We start from the raw sequence: 25,311 nt of genomic DNA, 5'->3' as shown, positions 1-25,311 counted from the left end.
TTGTTCTCGTGTATATGGACTTCCTCCACGATGCCCAACTGCATTTTAATTCCTAGTGGTAAAACTCTTTTAAGAAGTCCTACTTCTAATTCTCTAATCCTGTCCACTTATTTATTTTTTTCTGTCTTTCACAGTTTACCAGAACATATACAGTATACACTGATTTCATGATATGCTACAGAAGGTACTCTTTTTACTTTAAAATAAGCACACAAAGTCACAGTTCTGTGCAAAAGAGTTTAACGGCCACAGTGTGCATATTTTTCTGAACTGACAAACACATTACCTGTCAAAATAATTTACCACAATAGTTTATCAGGTAAGGGGTAAATTGTCTCATAAGTCCTGTATTGTATATGTCTTATGCTTACAATTTAGGAGCAAAACTACAGACATAATGTTTTCTTAATTGGCTTTTAAACAAATAAATGCAGTAAAACCTCATAAAACGAAAACAAACGACTTTGAACTGCTTTTTATCAAAGGTGTCTTCAAGAACACCAGTGTGGGATGATTGTTGATGGCGACCCAGTTATGTCAGTGTGGTTAATTAGGTCTTTATGTCACTCGCCTGAATCTAGTTAATTAAGCTGTCAGAGCCTCTGAAATCCCCTGTTGGCGCGCGCGCGCGCACGCACACACACACACACACACACACACACACACACACACACACACACACACACACACACACACACACACATATATATATAGGCACTGACACACACACACACACACACACACACACACACACACACACACACACACACACACACACACACACACACATATATATATAGGCACTGACACACACACACACACACACACACACACACACACACACACATGAACACTTTCCCCCCTTACATCCCATATATATGCATACACATGCATCGTGACCTCATGTTAACCTGCACAATCTGCCCAGTCTGGCCAGTTCTGGCATGTATTGTTTTGCAGTGGGGCTGGTGGCCCCAGTAAATTCCCCACAGAAACAGTGGGCAGCAGGATTGTCCTAATCACCTCCCAAGTGTAGTGAAAATACAGGCAGACACACCAGGACATATGGCCAATTAAGACAGTGCTGTGAAATGACACAGTTGTACTGTAGGTGACTGACTGAAAATCACACATCACACAATCAGTGTAATTTAGTCGCAAGGTTATTATTAACAACTGTTCCTGGCTACTTAATGGACATCAACACTGCATTTTAAAGATGGCCTGGAAACTAATCAATATTTTGTGTCTGTATTTTGTGTCTTTTTTCTAGTCTCTGTCTCTTTACAGGTCTCCTTGTCTATTTAAGTATGTTTCCCACGTTATCGTTTGCCCCCTTATTATATTCATAAATCATGTTCAGTGACTGTTGTTTGCACCCCAATTGCAACTGAAGACTGTTTGTCCATTCTTCTTCATGGTAGATGTTCCTTCTTAGTCTCTAAACATGAGATGAATTTCCTCTGACAGATGACATGCTGTATATGTCCTGTGGATTGTACCATGTGAAAAGGAATAGAAAAAAAGCACTGGGTAGTATGAAAAAAGAGCAGATGGATTTATGAGAAAAGTGCAGATGGAGAAAGAGCATGTTACTGTAGAAGAGATGGGAAAGATATGTAGCCCTTGAAGTTGAGAGGACATTAAGTCCAGAGGTTTTGTTGGCAACAAAATGTTGCCATTTGTATTTGTTCGAAAGCAACCGATTGCCAGGCAGTATAGTGATGCCAAAGAAGTGACATCAACAAGAGACGAGCCATGGCAGTGCAGACGAAGAAGGAACACAAACACACACACACACACACACACACACACACACACACACACACACACACACACACACACACACACACACACACACACACACACACACACACACACACACACACACACAAGCTCTCTCCAAGTCTTATTTGGTTCAACTTCTATTTCCAAATCAGTGCTTACCTCTGTTGCACTTGCAAATTACAGTACTTAACTGGTAATGTTAGAAAACTTACAAACATAACAGGCAGATTGTTTAATTCATTCTATAGAACAGGCTATTTTGTAAACACAGCAGGAAGAATAGATCTCTGGGTGTGGTGTGAGAGCTGTCAAATGAAATAAGAACGTAGAGTTAAAGTTTTAAGACAACATTGTCTTATACAAACCATGTATTTCTCTATATACATATTACATTTATTTTATCATTGGGGGATGGTTTGTTTGGATTTAACTTGTGTACTTAGGCTGTATAGTATGGGTCTAAAGTACCATATCAGAAAATCCCCAGGATTAGCATAAACACTCATTATTCCTGTGGTTCTGTTTACACTTGAGAACTGTTGATGGGTATTTCAGTCCATTACACAAATGACTGGATTAAGAATTAAGATTCTCCTGAACCACAGTAGTCTATGTTTTGAAATGATTCCTAGGGAGTCAGATGTTTTAGAGATGTTCAGAGGCTGAATGATGTGAAGCTTTGCCCCAAACAGCAGCTTTAACTATTGTCACACAGGTCCAAGTAGGCTGCCAATGTGTTCATGGTGTGCACACAAAATGAGGAATAAAAATAAACATTCTGGTGTATTGTGGCATTTACCTTTGATACCTTTATTTTTTTAGAATGGTTCCACTTTAAATGTGATATTTATTTTACACTGAGGAAAACATTTTTAGATAATGTATTTAATTTTTTATTTCCATGACTGTTACATGTCTGTAATTGCTTGAGACAACAAAGTCCTTTTGTTCATCTTATCACAATGAGCTAATTGTTTTGTCTAATATCAACACACACACAGACACACTCTTCTCCATATTCAAGCATGGTGTTGGATTAAATTTCTATTAGCTTTCCTCGATTGAGTTTGAAGATTGTTGATTAGCCAGTAATAGCCTTTGTTACTGCACTAATGAATAGCTTGATTACTATTCTACTTAGCTACACATCAGAATGTGTGTGTATGTGTGTGTGTGTGTGTGGGGGGGGGGGGGGGTATGGTAGGTGTGTGTGGCATCTGTTGGTATTATCCTCTGATAAACACACACAGACAGTTATAGCCAATTGTCTGGGTTTGTGTCAAGAAAGCTGATGGCAGCCTGAGAGAAAGATAGATGGTTTGCTCTGCCAACACACATCTCTCATTCTCTGCCTCTCTTCTATCCTTCGCTCCATCTGTATCTGTACCTCTCAATATGTTTCCTCCCACCTGCTCTCTCCTTCTCTTTCCTACTGTCTTTTGACTATTGTCTTTTTCTTAATTCTTCTATCCCCTCCTTTAGGTCTCCCTTTGACCCTCTCTCATGTGGACTATCTTTTTCTTTTTCTTGCTTGCCTTATTTATTGTCCTCCCTTTTTCCTTTCTTGTATATTTTACTGACTGGGCTCTTGAGGACTGGGTTGGCATGTTGCAATGTGTGTGTGTGGCTTTGTTAATACGTCTGCGTGAGCATACAGGCATGTGTGAGTATTTGATAATGGAAGCAAGCATAGCAATTACCACAGTTGCTCTATAGATGCCAGTCAGAGCAAATAATAATGAGTGTGGCACATCTGGCTGTGATGTGTCCGTGTGTGTGTGTGTGTGTGTGTGTGTGTGTGTGTGTGTGTGCGTGCACGCGCGCACCCATAGCAGGTTGAATGGGAAAAAAAGAAAGCTGGACTTCTCCAAACTTATTCTATAGAGAGGTCTAGTAGGTAACCATAGTTTCATAGCTTGCAAAGGAAATACTTTCAAATGTCAACAAGGCTTCGCACAGACTTGTGCATCAAGGAAGTTGATTGGTTGATTCAAATTTGGTCATGGGGCAGTTTTAAATTGAAGAAGAAAAAAAAGTAAATGTCATTCAAGTTCTTCGTGAAGGAAGCAGGTGCACAAACATCTCTGAGTGACTGCTGTGCACGTCTGCACATTGGTTAGTGTTTGCAAAATTCAGCCTCAATACAGGCATGAATCAAGGCCGTACACCAACAAGAGCAAAGTTTCAACAGCATTGCCCTTTGTTGGGGCTTTCACAAAGTAGAATCCAAAATGAAAGGAGCTGAAGACAAAAGTGAAAATAAATTTTAAAAAAATGTACCTAAAGTATCAATGCAGTATATACTTGTAGCAAATAAAACATAACATGTTTTTGATTATGTTTAGGTACTCTCAGTAATTAGTTAAGATTTGGGAAAGATTGCAGTCTTGGTTTGGCTAATACTGACTGAAGTTTAATATCATGTCAATATAACCAAAATCCATTCAAGTACCTTTGCTGACTAAAGCAGTTTTGTTCTTTCTTAAAATCTATTTTAAAAACAATAAAGCTATATTAGGGTGGATCAAAGCTCTAGAGCATTCTCCTATTGTGCGCAAATGGAGCGCAGCACTGTGACGCGTGAAGAGCAGGGGGAAGCAATAACCGTGATGAGTAAGTATTTGAAGTTACATCACTTGATCAAGATCAGGACATAAGCTACATGCATGTCCGTGACTACTGATATGCAACAATTTGTGATTTCATCACGGACATGAGCAGAGGGCACACATCACATGTTGTGTCAAACTCAGTAAATTGGCAAAGGAGACCCATGAAATGCTTTGCAAAATCTATGGCAATGAAGCAGTAAGCCTGGAGAGCTGTTTTGAGTGACATTTGCTTTTAAGAGGGGCAGAACATCACTGTCCAAGACAAAAGATAGCTCATCAGGTCAGGAGCACAACCAGGTGAGTTTTCTTTGACATTCTCAGGGTTGTGCACCATGAATTTGTCCCTCCGGGTCAGACTGTCAACACCAAGTTGTTCTGTGATGTTCGGAGGCAACTGAGGGGAAAAAAAAGTTGGTGTAGAAAATCTGACCTGTGGCAAGATAGCGCTTTGGTTCCCCAACATGACAAGGCAGCCATTCACGGTGCGCTCAAAACTGAGAAGTTTGTATCCCACAACAACACAATTGTAGCTCCTAACCTTCCCAAGAGAAGTTTCTTTCTGTTTCCCAAAAATGTCTGTGGTCACAGAAACACATGTAACTCAGGTACCGATGTTGATCGAGAGACTGATTTTGGAGTATTTACTCACGAAGGGTATAGCTTTCCCCTGCTCCGTGCACATCACAGTGCTACACTTCACACACAACAGGAGCGGTCTAGGAGTATTTTCATATCTCTTATATTAAGATAATCTTGAGAAGATATGTTGGCATAGGTAAACATTCAGTTAAGAAGGAGAAAGCTTCACACCAACTGAAATGCAGAATTTTTAATACACATTTTTTTTTTAATAAAACAGCATTTTGGCAATCTTGTCATTTTTTTTTAACTAATTCTCAGAATGATTCAAACACTAATGTGCCAAATTGAATCATGCAGCTACAAATAAAACTATTGGGTGGATGTGCACCCTCTTTAAAAACCTGTGGTTATTTAATTCAAAGAAAACTGCTTTATCTTTCTTTCCTTCTTGTCTTGGCTGTACCTTCACTGCCTCTTTCCTCTGATGTCCAACACCCCAGCATCAGATCGCAATGAAATAAAGTGACAAAGCTTGCTGGATCAAGTGGTGAGGGGAATGGGATTATTAAAACATGGAAACACGAGGCACACTCAGTCCCCACCCACACATAGGTAGAGTAATCACTGTGAGAGCTCTTTAACCCACTCATCTAAAGTCTTATAGGGATCCAGATAATATAGCTAATCAAGGGGATAATCCTCAGTGACGAACATACATATTAACACTTCAGTGACTCACATACACGCACACATCCGGTATAAATTGATTTCCCTGATTTGATTGCGGAATCAGATTTTATTGTCCATTTTGTGTTTCGCCCCCCTCTTATTGTGTATGTGTGTGTGTGTGTGTTTTGGTGCCTGCTGCTACTTTAAATAAATAATGTTGTGATTCAGTTTCAGATTCCACCCAAAGACCCTGTATCTCTGAGCTGTTATCAATTCCCATATGAGACTCTTTGTAGTGGCTCTACAAAGCATGTCATATTTTAGCATTTGTCATAGATATTCTCTGCTTTGTTATCTTACTTCTTGCTCTGTGGTCTGCCATTTGTTTTGCTTTTGCAAGATTTATACTGTTTCTCTTTGTAACACAGTGTGACTATGATGTTCCTCCTCTCAGTTGCAGATATGCGGCAAAGCTTTGCCTTTCAAAAAATGTTCTGCCGCTCTCCAGTACAACAAACGGGAGTATATATCTCTATATCTTGGCCTACTTTTATCTTGCACAGCATGTGACCAAGCCTTTGTTCCACTGCCAAAGGAAGATGCATATCTCAATAGATTGTGCCATAAATTAAACTTTTCTGCTGCCTTGATTTGTCTTCAAGTAAGAAAATAGAAGGAAGTATCTCCATATTTGAATGTATTACTCCACTACACAGCATATTTGCAATATCCATCACTACAAACAAGTGTATCATACAGAACTAAGGAAATACATTTGCTTTTATCGAGTATACAGCGGGCCAAGGTTTGAAATATACCTGTAGCCAAATAAATGTCAGTTAATGGGTCAAGCAGTAAGAAAATCATGAACAAAGTGATTGTGTAATTGATCACACAAAGCAGTTTTCCTTTTGAAAAAAGAGCCGTTTGATTTCTTTGTCTGAAGAAAAAAAGAATGGACTTTTCTTGAACCTTTTTTAAAATCCTGTTCCAGTTGAAACAGAGGGCACAGCTACATTGTGTGTTTGTGCATGTGCAAGTGTGTCGAAGAATGTGTGTGTGCATGCATTTGTGTATGTGCGTATGTGAGACCATACATTGCAAGCACTGGAAGTATCTCCACACTGGCATGTATAATGCCATTATTTAATATCTACACCATAGCAGTAAACCTATAATTAAAGGTGAGGTTGTATTTCCTGTGTATCAGTGTGTGTTCACGTGTATTTATGTGTGTGTGTGTGTGTGTGTGTGTGTGTGTGTGTGTGTGTGTGTGTGTGTGTGTGTAGTGGGGTGTGTGTAAAGGGAGAGGGACAGGTGATGTGTGGGTGAGAGTTAAAATAACAAATACACATTCTCCCTTGGGCTTGCCTTGATCCAATCAGCCACCCTCTGCCATTCACACACACACACACGCACGCACGCGCACGCACGCGCGCGCGCGCGCGCGCACACACACACACACACACACACACACACACGCGCGCGCGCGCGCGCGCGCACGCACGCACGCACGCTCACTCTTACACCAGCTGTGGCTAATGATGCGGTGGCAGTAGAAGTATAGCCACCACATGTGGTCTCTTTGTCTGAAGCCAACGGAGCACACATCAGTCTCACATGCTTCAACCTTCAGGCATCATCAAAGACTGCGGCTATTTCCAGTGCATCATCACACAAGAACTCACTACCAGTATTAATAGGCTGCTTGAAAGGCGCATGTTATATGTTTCTGGGAAATCATCTAATCTAATTTTGGCATTTTGTGAAACAGTCATCAAACTTGCTGCACAACCTAGACCAACTGCTTGTTTGAAAAACTGATTGCATATATAAATATGAATACGTTATAATTAAATAACTGCAATTAGTTATATGTGTATTTCCTTTTTGTGAGCACTTTTAATTCATTGTCTGAATAACATTACCATCCTTTGTCAGTATTGTCAATCTGACAAAAAATTCACAGATGGGATGTGTCATTAGATGAAACGACCTTTGTTTTATTTATTTTTTTGGCTTATAGCACATATTTTCTTTTTATATGCTCAGACATCCACACGTATTTGTGAATGTGTTACTTGTTTTGGCAACGCAGTATAAATTATCAGAGTAAGCAAGCCACAAAGCAGAAGGTTGCACAGGTTAATTGGAATTGGAGTTCAAATTACTAAAAGAAGATAGACATGTTTGTCTTCATTGGTTTTGCTGACTGAAAGAAGTTTATTAACAACATTTGGAGAAAGGAGGGAACTAAGAAGAAATATAAATGAGTACATGGCGAAAGAAAAGTTTAGATTATAATAAAATAATGAATGGACAAAAGGGTGGATTAGTGGATGAAGAGTGTTGATATACATATTCCTAGGAGTCTCTGATATTAAATGATCCTTGCATGTTGATCTTTGCGTTGTTAAGTCAGAATATCAGACACAGTATGCATTTATTGTATATTTGTCACAACTTGTATTTCTTGTTTCTCATTAAATTCACCTCTATCCCTGCTTCCATATTTGTTGGCCTTTGCTGTTTGGTCAGCATTAACGGCCCTGATTATGTGAAACATTTAATGTGTCTGACAATTGTTTAAATGTCATGAATACTTTAGCAACTACAAGACAAGCAAAAAGAAAAACCCGTGTTTTTCCTGTCATGCTTCACAATTTGAAATATGCTGTTGCAAAACACTGTGTTCTCATTTCATCAGGGCTGTCAAGAGTTCAACAATATCTCTTAATGACTGTTCATTGTGCTAATTCGAAAAGAAGCAAAAACAATTATTTGGTTCCTGACCTTGTACTGTGAATTGCAGCTACATTTATGCAGAATGTGTTGGTGTCCCATAGCACGTGTGACTGCAGATCTAATTTAATATTTCCAGTTTTATGGATTGATGTGACGATGTCACGGTGTTGAAATGAATAATCTAAATATTTAGGTCTGTGTTTGTGCATGTTTACATAGTCTGTGTGATTACTGAGAGGGAAGCTGAGTTCCAAAGCATCAAAGTGTTCTTCTTTGTTCTTTTATCTTGCCCAGATGAAACACTAGAATTGGCACCTTTGTTTCTTTAATTTTTTTTCTCAATTTCCGCTTTGGCCTTCCCTTCTGATCTTATTTTTCTCAATCTAGCCATCCTTTAAAACTCTCTCCGTCACACACACACAGACGCACGCATGCACACACACACACACACACGCACGCACGCACGCACGCACGCACGCACGCACACACACACACACACACACACACACACACACACACACACACACACACACACACACACACACACACAGACATGCATGTACACTTGCACGTGCGGTAGCACTTCCATCACATCAAAGAACATTACAGTGACTTGAATTCATAATTTCTTACAGACATACCTTCACCATGAATACTACTTAGGCAAGTAACTGTGTTGCCCTAACCTTAACCTTATCCCAACCTTTTACCAAGTCTTATCTTAAAATGTACTTATTGACATCATCCCCAAAAGGAAGCCGTGTCCCCATAATGTGACTCTGGGAACAGATTTATGTCCTCACAACATGAGTAAAACAATTACACATGCACATGCTCACCCTGCTTCCATTCACACTTTGAAATGTTGACATGCAGATTTACATAAACTCTAAAACAAACTCATCTTCCACTTCATCAGTTCAGACGTCCAGTTTACTTAAGTGGTTTGATCGTCTGAAAGTTACATTGTAGCTGTAAATAATGAGTATTATTATGAGCCTTTAAATAGGCTTGAGAGATTATTTTAGTATTACAATGAACAAGACACTTGATCATCAATAAGCCACTTCACAGATAGATGGTGTTGTACTTTCTGTGTTATGATGGAAAAAGCTTGAATCATTGGTCATCTTCCCTTCTTTCAAATCATTCTTTTCTGCAGCATAATGTGCTATCATATAAATCCTTCAGATAATTCAGGGGCATCACATTAACATTGACTTACTTTCTGCCATTGGCCACAGTGGTCTCTGAATTAACCACACAGAATTTTTTTAGGAAATATCAGATGTGGGGGGGAAATGTGGGTCTATTCCCTGGTAGAGGAAAAAAATAAATGAGAGTATATTGTATTATAATCTATTCGCACAAATTGACTTAACCAGTTTGCATTAGAATACAGTCAGGCTACATTTATAGTCCCCTCAGGGCTCATGAAGCTTAATGTGACATTTCCTTTTTTTTCAACTTGCTTTTACCCTCTAATACTCCATGTCGTCTGGTTTACCATCAACATACCAATTTTTTTTTATGCTGATGCTTTGATCATCAAGAGGCAAGTTCAGATCGGGGCTGAGACACTTTATGATGACTATGCTTTGAAAATTCAGTGAAATCAACTATTTCATAGTAGTTTCATTGAACAATGTAAAAAAAAAATGAAAGGAAGCAAATTGCCTGTTATTATTTTGAAGGGATTGGGGTCAACTTGATCTTTCCCATGTTATATGCAACTTTCCTCTCAATGCCTTTAAACCACTTCAGATCTCTTTTTGTAAGACTTTATTATGAAGAAGTCTGAAGAAAATAATCAGAAAGATATTAAACCAATTTTGGATGTCTGCGGACATCCATACGTCTCCCTGACGTTGTGTGTTTACTGGTTTATTTTGTCTGTTTAAATCAGATTTTTAAGGAGACATAGTCTGATCAGTGACTTTAGACCACATGGATCAGGGTGCAACTAATAAAACATATTTTATTCTATTATTAATGGAGTGTATATTTCAGCAGAGGCCTTTTTCATTGTTCTTTGTGTACACAGCACATCTCGTTTAACTATCCCAAGCGTGAATAAATATAGATACAAATAGTCTGATTTTTTGTTTCACAACACAATATGTATTGCATTTGTTGTTTGCTGGGGAAAGAGCAACTATTCTATTCTATACACCTACCATATAAAGCTAAACCTGTTGCCTGATCATTTGCGCTGTATATAAATGTTTTTGTTTGTTTGGCTTTGCTTTTTTTCTCTGTATAACCTTTACTTTGTAATGGAAACTGAAAGGTCACACAGCATCTCACTTTAGATTGAGAATTCAGACCTACAGTGTGCCCCATGGCCAAAGACTACTGCAGAATCTCTAAAGATCAGAGAGAGAAGCAGGTGGAATAACTGAGAGAGAAGAATGACAGGCGAGCCTCAGCAGGCAGTAAACTGAAGAATAACACAGAATTTCCTCTTTTCTGCATCTGAGATTTCCATTTCCTAATGTGAAGGGAGGAGGAAATTAAACAACATGAATTAAACAACACTGCTCGGACATTTATGTGCCTCCCATAAAGCTTGGACGGGCTGAATTTATGAGGGTTTGGACCAGTAAATACAGCACTCAGGAAATGTGATTAGGCTCATAAATAGAATAGTTTCCCCCTGTCCTACCCTTCATCCAAAGTACCTTGCGAAAGCATATGTTTGGGGCATTTTCCTTTTCTATGCTGACACCCAAGGGTTCCATATATTGAAGGCTCCACTGTAAATTATTTCAACTGTGATTTCTGTCACTTGATGGATAAACAACTTCCTTAGTTTCCTCAGTTTAATCATGTTTGATTATCATTATTATATTTGTTACACCCAACACTATGAGCTACATTTATTTGCTTGTTAATTTGTAATCTCTAAGAGTTATACTGTGTATGAGAATAATTTTGACAAAAGTTCCTGGTTACTTACAGGATGAACTTTGAGAGATCACACGATTGTCTTGGTAGTCACTACAAGACCTTCTATCCTTCATATACTTATTCACTTGGAATATTGAATGTGACATGTCCTCAAAGCATTTCTGTGTGGAACCATTAAAAAAAGATCACAACATCATCCTAAGTCATTCTATCCCTCTGTCATCTGGAAAGGTTGAAAAACAAGATTATACCATCACCGAAACTTTTTTCTTTTATTTTTTTGTTCTTTTATTCTCACAGATGTATTGTTTCAGATTCATTTCAAAGCCATATATTTTTTTATTTCCTTCAGCTTCCTTCTATCAGCCATTTCTATCATGGAGGCTCAGTTGTGAAAACAACATTATAACTTGATCTCATAATTTCCCCCAGCTGGCAATCAATATTATGATTATTTGGTTTAATTAGCTTTTGGTTTCACAGCAGGGACAAACCTGTCCACTATGAAATCAGATAATTCATATAGCTCTGCAGTGTCATTTTACAGTAAGATCTTGTTGGATGTCATCTTTTCTTAGTCACATTTTTGTAATCTTTTCTCGTTCTACAATATATCAGCCTTGTAGAGAAACCTTTACACTGACCTCATTTTCTCTTCTCTCCGTCTCCCAGGTGGAGTGGTTAAAGAATGAAGAGATAATTGACCCAGCAGAGGACAGAAACTTCTACATCACCATCGACCACAACCTGATTATCAAACAGGCGCGTCTGTCTGACACAGCCAACTACACATGTGTGGCTAAAAACATAGTGGCCAAAAGACGAAGCACCACAGCGACAGTCATTGTTTACGGTAAGTTTGCATGTATGCGCCTGTATGCGTCTTTGTGTGTGTGAGAATTTAAAAATCATTGTTCTTGTTTTTATGAGTGCTGATGACATTTTTGTGTCTAATGTTCAGAATGTTAATAATGTAACACATTTTTAAATGCTATGTGCAGCCACTGAACAATGTCTCTGATCAGCCAAGCCAGCCCCCATCTGCCACATTAAATTAGCTCTACTACCATGCCAACTCACTCTCTTTGTGATTGGCCTGATAGTCTCACATCCCCTTTGACCCCAGCCAATTAAAACCCACCAATCACGCCATCAGTTTTAAATTAGAACACTTGGGCTTTCCAAATGTTCCTTTCAGCCAAGAGTCCTGATTCTAAATGAATAGTGCAGCATATGGCATGGTAACAGCTGTGAAAAACAACAACAGAAAACAACTTTGAATAGCTTGTTTTTTAAGCAAAGCTTTTCTGCTGCTGTTTTTACTAAATGCTGAGAAGAAAAAGCTTGACGAGGCAAGGAACACGCGTGCCTCACTTTCTCCTTTTCTCTTTATATCAAATGCCAAACTTGACACGAAAGGATCAGAAATATTTCTGAGGAAAAACAATGTATAGCAGATCACACACACACACACGCAGGGTTTCTCAAATATAACTTTGACTCTATTCGCTGCGAGGAGTGTTTCAATCAAAATACCAGAGCATGTGCCTGTTCGATGCAGGCAACGAGAGATGGAGTGGTTTGACACTGATGTATCCTTACAGAAATAGATTGTTCAATCTGTGGTTCAATCTATGTTGCTCCACAAGGGCCAGGCTGACATTGTTGACAAGGTGAAATAGTTGTGGAAAAAAACACAGGAACATAAAGGAAAAAAATGAAGCAACTATAGACGGAGGGGAGACAGGTAAGGGGAGGCAGAGGAGAACAGAGTCAGGGAATGCGGTCAAGTGAGGAAGAAAAAAAGTAGAAATCCTGAAGAAAATTGATGCTATACCTGAATTTACTGGTTACTTTCTCTCTGATGATTCATTTCTAATTGGGCATTGGGAAAGGAGTGGGCACTGTCCACTGGGCTGAGACAGAGCTGTCAAGATACAGCAGAGAAATTTCAACCCACTATACCTCTCCAGATGCCAGCTCTCTATCTGGGTGTCCTTGTGACTCATTCTAACGTTATACCTGATTTCTCTCCTTTTAGCTGTCGTCTGCCCTTATCGTTGTCTGTACGGCCATGCAACATTTTTCTCTTCTAAAAACAACAACAATAATGCAAACTAATGAAGGAACAGACAAGCCTAATGTGACAGGATGCAGGGGAATAATGTAGAGGTACAAAAAGAGTAAGTAAAAAGAGAGAGACAAAGGAGGAGACGAGGTACAAATAAACAATGAAAAGATAACTACTTTCACTAGTGGGGATTGACAACTCTCTGAATCCTGATTCAACTATTAATACTTACTTTTGCTCCTTGTGTTCTCTCCAGCAAGGGTTCAGGGTTGAGTAATTGGGCCAGCAGCACAATACCCTGTGATTTACAGTGTGTTTAGTGCTGTACAACTTCATGTGTGTACATATTTGTGTCAGTCTGTGATCTTCACTGATTGAATTAGTGAGTGTAAACGCAGTCTGGGAAAAAATGTGCTACAGTAGCTGGAGGGTAACTGAAAAGCTGCGCGTGTGTGTGTGTAGGAAATCTGTTTTCACTACACTCCAACAACCCAGCCTTCTGACACATACGGTCTTCACTAAGACCTAGTAAAGTTAAATGAGACAACGTAGTAAAATCACAGATTTTATCAGAAAGGATATGTTCAATATTAAGGTGTGCAAGGCATCTTTGCTTCGCCGATAATTTCAGAGCTGAGATTAACAGCACTTTACATGTTCTTCTAAAAGGGATTTAAACCAGCAAATAAAGGAAAAGTTGTGACAGCTTAAATAAAGTCGGTCAGTAGATCACCTGCAGGAAACAATCACAGGCGGCTCGAACAAACCAAAGTAGCAAGAATATTGCATACACAATATGCATCAATAGATTACATTCTCGCCACTTCAGGAGGTGTGGGCATGTTAAAATAAAACACCTACCTCACTTACACATGGCAGAGTGCACACTAACACCTTTGGTGCTATTGTGCCTCCAAAAGGGCAGGTGTTAAAGGGTTAACGCATGGATTTGATAACTGTATTTATTAAGTGACTGATCTCTGTTTCACAGTGAACGGCGGCTGGTCAACATGGACAGAGTGGTCCGCGTGTAACAGCCGCTGTGGACGAGGCTTCCAGAAACGAACCAGGAGCTGCACTAACCCCGCCCCTCTCAACGGAGGACTGCCCTGTGATGGACAGGCTATACACAAACTGCCCTGTACCACACTGTGCACCGGTAATTCTATTCTATTACTTCCGGTTCCGTCCTGAGCTCAGCTTTTGCTATTTTCAGCTCCTATTCCTTAATTTATGTGATTTTTAAAGCTACACCTTGCAAGGTTTGAGACGTCGTTGAAGCCATTGTCCTGTCTCCTCTTGTCTTTCTCATTCCCTTGGCTCCTTTTCCTTTCTTTCTAGTGGACGGTGTGTGGACAGAGTGGAGTAAGTGGTCGGCCTGTGGGACAGAGTGTACCCAATGGAGGAGGAGGGAATGCAACAACCCAGCCCCTAAAAACGGCGGAAAGGACTGCGAAGGGCTCGTGCTCCAGTCTCAGAACTGTACTGATGGTCTCTGTATGCAAAGTAAGTGGGTAAAAAATATCCTCTGCACAAGCATTGACACATTTCTACTAAATGCTTCAAGGTTTTGCCACATATCACATCTAATCATGAACAATGAGTATGCCAATTCAAACAAATGTCCTGCATTATTTGCTTCAAATAACAATTGATTTTAGAGGGAATTGACCGTAGATGAGGCAGTCCACTGAATGTTGACACATGGTCAGATTTTTTGCCCAAGCAGAAGACCCACAGTGAGCCAAGTGTAACGTGACAATTAATGGATTAATGTAAACCACTTTTGATCCATATTAAGAAATCCATATCTGTATTTTATCACAGAAATAAATCATTTAAAGTGTTTGTGCAATATTAGCAATATACTCAGAGGAGAGATATATTTAGTCTAGAAAAGGCAAACTATAGTTTTAAAATCAGACTTAAATTACCTCCTTTTTCACCTTTTATCCATTTGTTTTGCATCAGTTTAGATGTTTTCCTCTCACTTGTTCCTGTCCTCCTCTCCTGTCTCTTTGTCAATGTTCTTCTTCCCTCTCCTCCTTACCTTCGTCATTCTCCTCATCTTGCTCTTCTCCTTCAGACCATACTATCCTTTACCTTCAGTTCCCTATCCTTACTGTCAACATTTCTCGCCCCTTCCTCTCAATCTCTCCGGTTTTATTCCTTCCTCCATTCACCTTTGTGCTCCTCTCTCTCCTTTTGGCTGGCCCAACCTACAGGGCCAGCACTATAAACACCAATGTCTGTCACTGACGGAGTGATAAAGGCACACCATGTATCCCCTGAATGATGCATGGCTGACCAAATGCAGCAACCACCTGTATGAGTTTCAAATTGAAAGCCCTTCTGCATTTCTTACACAGTCCAGTCATATACCAAAGTTTGACCTCTTCTTGTTTATCATGATTTCCTCTTGCTCTGTCTTAGACTTCCCTCCTCTGTGCATATTGTGGATATTTATTGGAGGGTTTCTGAATGTCATTATTAACCTTCCACTTTCCACTTTCCAGTCTCAAGTCAAAAACACCTGTTTTATAAGAAAAGTAATGAGAATTAATTTTATGGAGTAAATATTCCAAAATCTCCCCACAATTTATAAACAGTGATTTCTGACATCAGTAAATGTCAGAACTCCATGGAAAATATGGGCTGAGTCATAATGGCACAAACATAGCAGCAGCAGTTTTTCCAAGGTATAGGCAATTATATTTGTTGACTTGTTGGAATAGTACTTGTAACTCCATGTGCTCAGAGTAATTGGCAGACAAGCATGTGACATGGCAAGAGAGAGAGGGAAAGGCAGAGAGAGAGAGAGAGAGAGAGAGAGAGACTTGACAGATTAAAGAGAGGAAAAAATTCCATTTTTGAAACCCGTACACGTACATATGAATCTTTAGTCTTTCACACAACATGGCAGCCATAGAGAGATTTTTCCTCAATTGTGAAAATGCTTTGTGAGAAATTATATAAAAAAAAGATGTACTAGAAGGAGTTGAAATCAAAACTGACTTGATGATACAATACAAATACTGATAGATGATGACATGGAAACCAAACCCAAGGCATGGGGTCAGTCAGGGATACACTCATTTGAAAATAACTGCTCTTTGTTGAGGAAATTTAAGGGGGGAAAAAGTTTCACTGTTTCTCTTTCCATAAACTCTATCCTAAACATTAGTTTTAGTGCATTTTTTCCATGCCAGATAGATAACATCAGGTTACCAAGGTGTCCAGATCATTGTATATCCCTGGTGGAGAGGAGCTTTTTGAAAGAGGGTCGGCTGATCCCCCAAAGCAGGTTTTATCCCAGGTTCCAATATTAGTTTTAACGGGGTTTATGAATATATGGTTGTCTATAATTTCTCACGGACCGAGGCGCTAGTTTAACTGTGCCGCATTCATGGGAATTTATTTTGACCCTTAGTTTCTACCTTAGTTTGGTCTCTCATTTGAAAGTTCGTAATTTCTTTTGTGAGCTTTTAAATTAAAGTAATTTGCAATTTTTAATCCACTTAAATTACCATTTCCAGTTCAGCAAAAAAAAAATATGCTTGATCAATAAGCACAAAGCCTCCAGCCAAGTGAACCGTTACTTGTGTGAGGGACTTCTCTCAGCAGCCCGAGGGGTGTGGATGATAGCTTATTTTTAATGGATGGTCTATGTCATGAGCAATGGAATAATGTGATACAATTCCTTAAAAAGCTTTGTCATGGGCCCAGTATTGACAGCATTTACTGTAGATGCAGCCCTGCCTCCTAGCGTGGTGTATTGTATACCCCGACTCTGATCCATCAGGCGGATTCCATCTGGTCAGTGTGAGGTATAGCCACAGAATCTGGGATTAAACCAAGGGAGGTATAGATTTAGGCTCATTTCCTGTAATTGATTTTCTGTCTTTAAAATGACTGCACAGACAGGGTTTTATGTCAGCACTAATGTTTCAACTGTTTCCTGTTGCATTAACAGGAATCCATGAACTGTGTCTGTGTATATACCCCTGTAAATATAATGGTTCGAGGGGGTTTCTGCTTACACAGGATTTTCTAGACAGTATATTTACAGTATGTTTGAAAGGTGTGAAGTAATTCTTCTACCATTTATACATTTGGTTTATGAATGATGTCTCTTTTAAAATGTGGTCTTTATACAGGCAGTAAAGGGTTCATTGGTATGGTATGGCAGTGCTTAGTTCCTGGTTAATAGTAACTTTGAGGTTTCAGGATTTTGACTGAACAGATAAAACACTGTCAATGTAGAGGAGGAGGTAATGTTTTAGATAGTGCTCTGTAATTGACTTTGTACTCAAAAGCACTTCACTCGACTTTTTCTCTTTTTCGTTCTCTCTCCACCAACGCCTCCTCCCTCTCTATTCATCTCTTCCACCGTCTCTCGCTGCCTTTTTTCTAAAGTTGTCCTATTAAAGTCTGAGAGGTAGAAATCCATTTGACCTCACTTCTGCCCTGCATGGAGTGACTCCTTTCTCTCGGTGTTTATGTGTTTATCTGACAGTTATATCAGTGTGAGCCTGTGTGAGTGTGTGAGTGTGTGAGTGTGTGTGTGCGTGTGTGCGTGTGTGCGTGTGTGTGTGTGTGTGTGTGTGTGTGTGTGTGTGTGTGTGTGTGTGTGTGTATGTGTGTGTGTGTGTGCACGTGTGTGTTTGTGTTTGTGAATCTGTTTCTGTCTTTCAGGAGTTTTTTTTAGTTGCTTTATATGTTTTGGCCTGTTGGCATTTTTTTTGACACATTGATCAGGATTCTTGGGACAGACACTCAGACCTTCTCTGTGTCATCCTAGAGAGCATGACAATACACTCACTACTCACTCTGTGTACACAATGCAGTATGCATGAATGTGCATACTACATAACAGTGCCCCCACAGCAAATATAATCTGATGCACGGTCTCTGAAACTTCAGTAATCACTAGAGATACTGGCTGTTATGCAACTTTAGTGTTTGGTTAGAACACTGAGTTGTGTTCGTGTTGTATTATACAAAACGATCAGCAGGTACTGCACAGCACCAAGCAGTCCATTTCCCTTTTTGTTCCTTCTCATTGTGCCCACTTTGTCGTATTGTTCCCTGCACAGCATGGTAGCTATTTTCTACTAATTTTCTGAAATGTTTTGTCCTCATCTACTCTGCTATCTTCTTTTTTTTCACATGGTGATTGTGTGGGCTCTCAGTAAATCATTTATGCTTCATTTTACTGCTACCACATTTCATTATTATTGTTTGTTGGAACAATTGTGTTAATTAACACATGATAAATCTATGTCATGGCATCTTGCTCCTGCTGTCATTGGCGACTCAGACATGAATCATTGTGACATGTTACATAAGTGCAGTCAATTGCTAAGTCCTCTTGTACAAGAATAAGAAATCTGATAAAAAAAATTTTTTAAAAAACTGTTCTGAAACATACCTGGATAACAAACAAAATGCTACAATTTCCCTGTCATCTGTACAAGTGTTCGTGTATTTATTTTTTTTGCTTACCACCCCACTTAACCTTGCCAGTGTTTCTTATCACTTAGTGCTGAATCAGTGTGTCTTCTATGGTCAGCTGGTCTGACAAGAAGCTTTTAAGCGCACCATGTTGCTATGTTGCCTTTATCAATTATACACAAGCACTTCAATTATACATCAGTGCATCAGCAGTTCATCTGTGTCATAGACCTTCTGTCTGCCACGACTAAGTGGACCACTCAGCATGACACGACAGTAACAGCCTTAAAGAAAGGGGTTCTAAAAAATGATGTGTTTTTTATTATTATAATTTGTTTCCATTTTGGGGAAGTGACCAACAAAGAAACATTGGCATGTCAAGGTCTGTGTCTTGTCATGTTTGTCCCATTTTATTTGACTTATTTGTTTAATTTTTGTTGTTTTCCTGTCCCTTCCTCCATCCATTCCACCATCCCCTTTCTTTTCCTGTCCCAAGGTTCATTGTTTCAGAAGTCCACTGAGTCCAAAGAAAAGAGTGATTTGGGATTGCCATGTAAGTTGATGTTTTCTGTTTTATCATCATCCATTTTCCTTTTTGTCTTTCTCATCTTAGTGTTTCTTTCTTTGAGTGAGCGTTGGCCTTTTGATCTTGCTTTGTGTTTTCTTGTTATTGGACTTGTGTTATGATCCATTTTCTTGATGTGCGATCATCTTGCTATGCTTATCAACCAAATGAGAAAAGCACAGCAAAGTTTTCCAACAGTAGCTTCACTAGTTCTGAAGCTTTATTCTGTTCTCAGACAAGGGACGTTGTGGTGGCATGTGGCATTGTTCCATGCTATATATCTGTGCCTACACAGATACACCAATGAATAAGTTTATGAATCATTTACATCTTTGTTTATATGATAAAAAAAAAAAAACTTGGTAAGGGTTGTATAATCATTCCAGATTATTTGTGCTCAATGGGCCTCATTCACTAATATGTGCATCGAAATGTTCTTACTTTGCGCACAAAGTAAGTGTGCATGCAAAGTTACCGTGGGATTCATGACACGTGCGTACCGACCAAATTTGTTCTCACCACCTTGCGTATGTTAGTGAATCGGAATTATTCTAAATTGACAGGCGCGTGTACCGGAAACTGTTCAATTATCTGTGAATATTTAAATATATGTGAATATTTTGATTACGAAATAATTGATATGGATTAAAATGCGTCAATTTAATGGCTAGCCTATTTAATACATTTGGTCAATGCATTAGTAAATTTAGGTTTTCAATATTGTCGTTTAGCAGTTTTGATATGTTAAAAGGTGTATGTTTACATTTTCTCACACAGCCAGGCAGTCATCATTTGTACGCATTGTCTAATGTCATCCTAAATTTGTTCGCAGAGTACGAACAATTTCAGGAAAGAAAATATTGATGAATCCCAGATTTGTGCGTCAAATGTTTGTACGCACGGTTTAAGCATAGATTTGTGCCTACGCACTGTTAGTGAATGAGACCCAATGTTTCTGTGAATATTTTTTATTTAGCTGTAGCTGCACAACTCCTTCACCATCCTCTGGGCATTTAAGAGTAACAGCAGAAGCCACCAATTTAGGTTTTTGCCCTTCAAATTACAAGTAAACGCTACACAACTCTTAACGATGCTATGTGTAGTTGACTTTGAATGCACCTGTCTGTGTGTGTCAGCCCTGTGTTTGACCAGCAACCTGTTCAATGTGACCTTCGTCTTTAGCCTCTAAAGGATAAGCAGGTGAAGTTGTCGATGTCAATGTTGTCAACAATGCCAGTTACAGTTGGGTAGACGGAACATCAAGGTTTACAGGTTATGCCTCAAAGCCTAATTAACTAATTATTCTGTATGTATCTTTAGGTTTTATTTATCTTGCGTAGGAGATCTACTAAAACAATACCGGTCTTCCACTATTTATAATGTCATGCGGGATCCCGGGATTGTCTTTTGAAAATGACTCCAGCATAGTGGTGACAGATTCCCTTAATTAACCTGATTCTTTCTTTCTTCCTGTCTGATAGCAGTGAATCAATTCAGCACCAGTTCACTTGATTCACAATTTGTTCGTTTGTTGCAGCTGTAGCCGTTTTGGAGAGTAGCCAGCCAGCTTTGAATCATTGCCAAAGCAGGCAATTTGCCTTCGTTCTGAACACTTACTTTGTGTTCACAAGCTTATTGGCTCACTTAGAACTCAATGCGGTCCAACTATGGTCACTGAACTGACAAAAAGTTTGCATCATTCCTACTGATTTGACCCATTGTCTCTGAAGGTACAATATCACCTGGCAAGGGTAGTACCACTATGAAAGGTATAAAAGCATATTAATGTGTCATAGAAAGGGTGAAAAATCATAGGATTTAAAAAATATACGCAGTTTTACTTGCTGTCCTCCTTTCTTCCTACCCTCCCTTCCTCTCCTGTCTATCTTGCCAACTCCTATTATTTCCATCTCTCTCAGTGGTAGTGACATAACAAGTGAAATTTACTACAAACTGTGAGGAAGACAGAAATTGAGAGGTGCAAGAGGAAAAGGACCTCTGCCATTTCTTATTACTGTATTTTGTACTTCTCTCATTGCGGGAGCTTTCGTTTTATCTTCAAAGCAATCTATGAGCGTCTGTTATGTGTTCTAATGACTCTCGTTTAGGGTCTGCTGAAGCAGTTTCATCATACGGTGTGTTTTGCGAGAAGACTGTCACAGACTGATAAAGGCACGGAGAGAGAAGCAGTCATAGCTCATTTAACAGATCGTCACTCTGTTTCTAATATTCAAAAGCACAATCTGTAATGTGCATTGGGAAGTTGCGAGAGTGTCTTCGAGACCCACAAATCACCAAGCTGATCTTGTTCTCTCAGAATATGATTACAGTTTTTATGTGGTTTGAACAATCCAGTTTGTATTTATGTATTCGTCATTGAGCTGACACTTTTTTCAGAATCATCCTGTTGGCTATATGTATGTTGTGGATGAGGTATATGTAGATTGAAGCTTATTTAGATAAATTATTATTCACTTCCTGAGAGTTGGTTCTTGATTTCCTGAATGGAACTTGGTTTTGGTCTTCTCACAGATTTTGGGCCAGTTCAGACGAAAGATTTGCAATGAGATGATTTGAAACTTGCAACTACATTTAATTCATCTGTCTGCAGCATTTTCAAACCTGCCAGTTTACACCAAAGCAACTAGACAAGACCATGTAACATCTTCACAGATACAACTCTCTGTACTTCTATTTTAACTGCTGATTTTTTTTTAGCCTTTTGTTAGAGCTGGATAATTTTTTTAGTGTCATGAATAAGGATAGTGACGGTGAGGTACTTGCAAAAGTTGCAGTTTTGCTTGTGATGGAATGGCAAAAACATTTAAAAAAAAAAAAAAAAAAAAAAATTAAAAGGAAAAGGTAGAGAATTTGGAGTCAACCATGAGTGCTTCAAGGGAATACCCCTGGGGCTTACACAAATTTATACCATGAACCGGAGACAGGAGATCTATTCAATTTATCTTGTCTTTTTCCAGAGCAGTTCCAGGGTACAATTGGAAAAACAGCCTATTTGTTGGTCTTGACTAAGTAGTTTAATTTAGACACAGCCTTTCCTCAAATAATGTAATGAGGTGATCCTTTCTTTTTCCTTCACTTCAGTCACTGACATGATCAGCTGACTCTGCTATGAGCTGATTGGCTGTTAAACGAGGTGACGTGCCTTACATTGTGAAATTTCCCACTTGCAATTTAACAAGTTGAGTCTCAGGCAACACTGTCAACTGCCTTGAGTCGAGTTGAGAAGGGCAAGGTTACACTGCTATAACTTTGCCATGGCAATAATCTTTGGTCTGAACTGGGCTTTAATTTCGACTGATTGACTACTGGCAAGTTCTGTAAGTCATTCACGCTTTTAGCAGACACCACACTGAAGTCTCTGTCAGTCATATTACAGTTACTCTCAACTGCTTCATAAGTAAGGGTTGGGGAAAAGTTGATTGGATATTGTCACAAGGTGTCTCATGATGCCTGAAAAGCATTGTCCTCAAGCCCAAAAGGAAAAGTATTATAATGATCATTGCTTTATTATGCATTTGTGTCATACTTTGTTTTCCCCAAACTGTGACACAGCTGTTTGTGTCAGTTAAAGACCAGCTTAACTTGAGAGGATGAGCAGGGAGGGAGGATGGTGGCTGGGCTGTAGACCTGTGTAACAAGAGACTGCGAGTGTTTTGTGATTCGTTATTGTGACCAGCAGACACTGAAAGACGTCACAATGTGTTTTTCAATTGGATAAAACAAGTTGTGCTGAAAGGCTTGTTTTCAGTCCATTTTTTAAATAGCTGCAATTACACTGTATTTCAGGGTGGAAATATAATATACAGAGTGGTCACAGAAATACACCTTCTGGCCTCAGTGACTCCAAAGTGACTTCGTATTGTATTTTCTGGCACCATCAACCATCAAGTGCTTTTCTCCAATCCCACTGTAGAAAATAAACATAGATTAATTTACAAATGGCCGCTTGATTTTCCTCTCTAACTCTTGTATTTATCCCTGATAGTTACTTAGGGCGGATGTGTCTGCCAGGAGTGCAGTATGGGTGGTGTTTGCATGTTTGTGCCAAGCAAGATCAAAAAGGCAGTTGAATGAGTTTCAAGTAGTGATTGTCCACAGGTCTGTTTTGGATGCAGATCACAGAGAAGATAGAGACGAGCTAATCTAAGCCATCCTTGTTTCCCCCTTCTTTAAATCCTCACCGTGGCAGGTTGGACAGACTCCGAGAATGACAAAAAGCTCAGCCAATCAATAGACAGTGATGCATGCTGACTGAGGGTGAGCCCGGGCTTCTGCTCTGCTAGCCCATGTGTGTAATCAACTACATGAGAGCGTGTGTGTGTGTGTGTGTGTGTGTGTGTGTGTGTGTGTGTGTGTGTGTGTGTGTGTGTGTGTGTGTGTGAGTGTGTGTCTGTGTGTGTGTGTCTGTGTGTAAAATCTCTGCAAATTCCTAAGCCTCCAGGCTTCTGCACATGTAAACATACACACTTTGAGTCACTAAGTTCCCAGAGATTTTAGTTAAATAAATTAGCTGTGCCAGTTATGATACCCTTTATGTCTGACAGTGAGATGCAGCATCAGTCAGTCCACACACACACACACACACACACACACACACACACACACACACACACACACACACACACACACGCACGCACACACAGATGCACACTACCTACCTCAGCAAAATAATTGGTTTTGCAACTGAAAACCATTTGGCTTTGATCACACACACAAGCACAGCACAAACACAATATTCAGCTTTGCTCTCATAAAGTAACACTGCCGTGCAAAACCATTACAAATTACATGTACTCATTCCCATGAAAAAAAAGGAAATATGGTATTTTGTTAAAATTGTGTACCCTCTTTTGGCACAATTCACCAGCAAAGTCTTTTGTGCCAAACATCAAGATTTCCCAAACCAGCATAGATAAAAAAAATAATAATAATAATAATTATATATATATATATTTAAAAAATGTAAGGTTTAGATGACTTTTATCATCTAATAATATTAGTTTGTCCAAAAATCTCTAAGAATAAACATTTTTCTTCCCTTGGGATTCAGGTTAATGCGTCGTTTGGTCAATAGAACATGCACACACAATCATTCAGAGTTATTGACACACAAGTATGTATGCGATTAGACACACGATCTTAAATAGGAGGAGGCAAAATATACTGTATATAGGTAGAAAAAAAAAAAAAGGCGGGGACTATATTAAATAGAGTAAATGTATTCTTAAAAAAGCAGTCGTTCATAGCCGCACATATATCCCTGCACAGTACTGTTTCTATGACTTCAGTGGACATTACATTCCTTACATTCATTTTCAGAAGACTTTTCACACTCCAGCCATCACAAAAATTTGCAAAACTTTTGCCTTTCTTCATTTCAAGTTCTGCCATGATAGATATGTACATGTGATTGTGTATGTTCTCCATTCATTCACCTTGTGTGTATACAGTAAGTTAATAGTGTGTGTGTGTGTGTGTGGGTGTGGGTGTGCGTGTGCGTGTGCGTGTGCGTGTGCGTGCGTGCGTCTGACCTTCAGTACATAACTCTCCCCTTCCTATAGAGAGCTGTCAGGTAGCACTTCTGGAACATCACAGATGGGCTGTCTCTCTCTCTCTCTCTTTTACCAGGTGATTTATTCTACCTTTAATTCCTCTGTTGCGTCCATTGAAAGGCACATATTTTTAATCTAAATCCAATTTAGCTGGTATTGCCGGTGAGTGCTTCAAACATGAAACTACTTGTCAGGTACAAGGAAGGAAAAGCTTGGGAAACGGTTGATTTGCGTATGGAACTTTACATGGATGTGCGTGGGCGTGAATGTCTGTCCATGCATTCATTGTGAGTGTCAGTGCTCGCATGAGTGCTCATCAAAATGCACATAGGTGTGCACCTT

At 39.3% G+C, this 25,311-nt stretch overlaps 1 protein-coding gene across 2 annotated transcripts in view; it reads left to right on the top strand.

Moving 5' to 3' along the window:
* LOC138192028 (netrin receptor UNC5C-like) overlaps window positions 1-25,311 on the top strand; it is a 188,402-nt gene that overhangs the window by 135,324 nt on the left and 27,767 nt on the right. Inside the window, exons 5-8 of one of the 2 annotated variants that reach the window (XM_069139184.1) lie at window positions 11,979-12,159; window positions 14,369-14,536; window positions 14,719-14,883; window positions 19,328-19,384. In XM_069139184.1, coding sequence (XP_068995285.1) covers window positions 11,979-12,159; window positions 14,369-14,536; window positions 14,719-14,883; window positions 19,328-19,384 — 571 coding nt within the window. The remainder of the gene's footprint in view (window positions 1-11,978; window positions 12,160-14,368; window positions 14,537-14,718; window positions 14,884-19,327; window positions 19,385-25,311) is intronic. The other variant, XM_069139185.1, reaches the window with a different exon arrangement.

The sequence above is a fragment of the Embiotoca jacksoni genome, unplaced genomic scaffold (assembly GCF_022577435.1).
Source record: "Embiotoca jacksoni isolate LCO1_2020_lvr unplaced genomic scaffold, fEmbJac1.0.p SCAF_8, whole genome shotgun sequence".
NCBI lineage: Eukaryota > Metazoa > Chordata > Actinopteri > Embiotocidae > Embiotoca > Embiotoca jacksoni.
The sequence above is the reverse complement of the archived record's forward strand: the minus strand, read 5'-3'. Positions and strand labels throughout refer to the sequence as shown.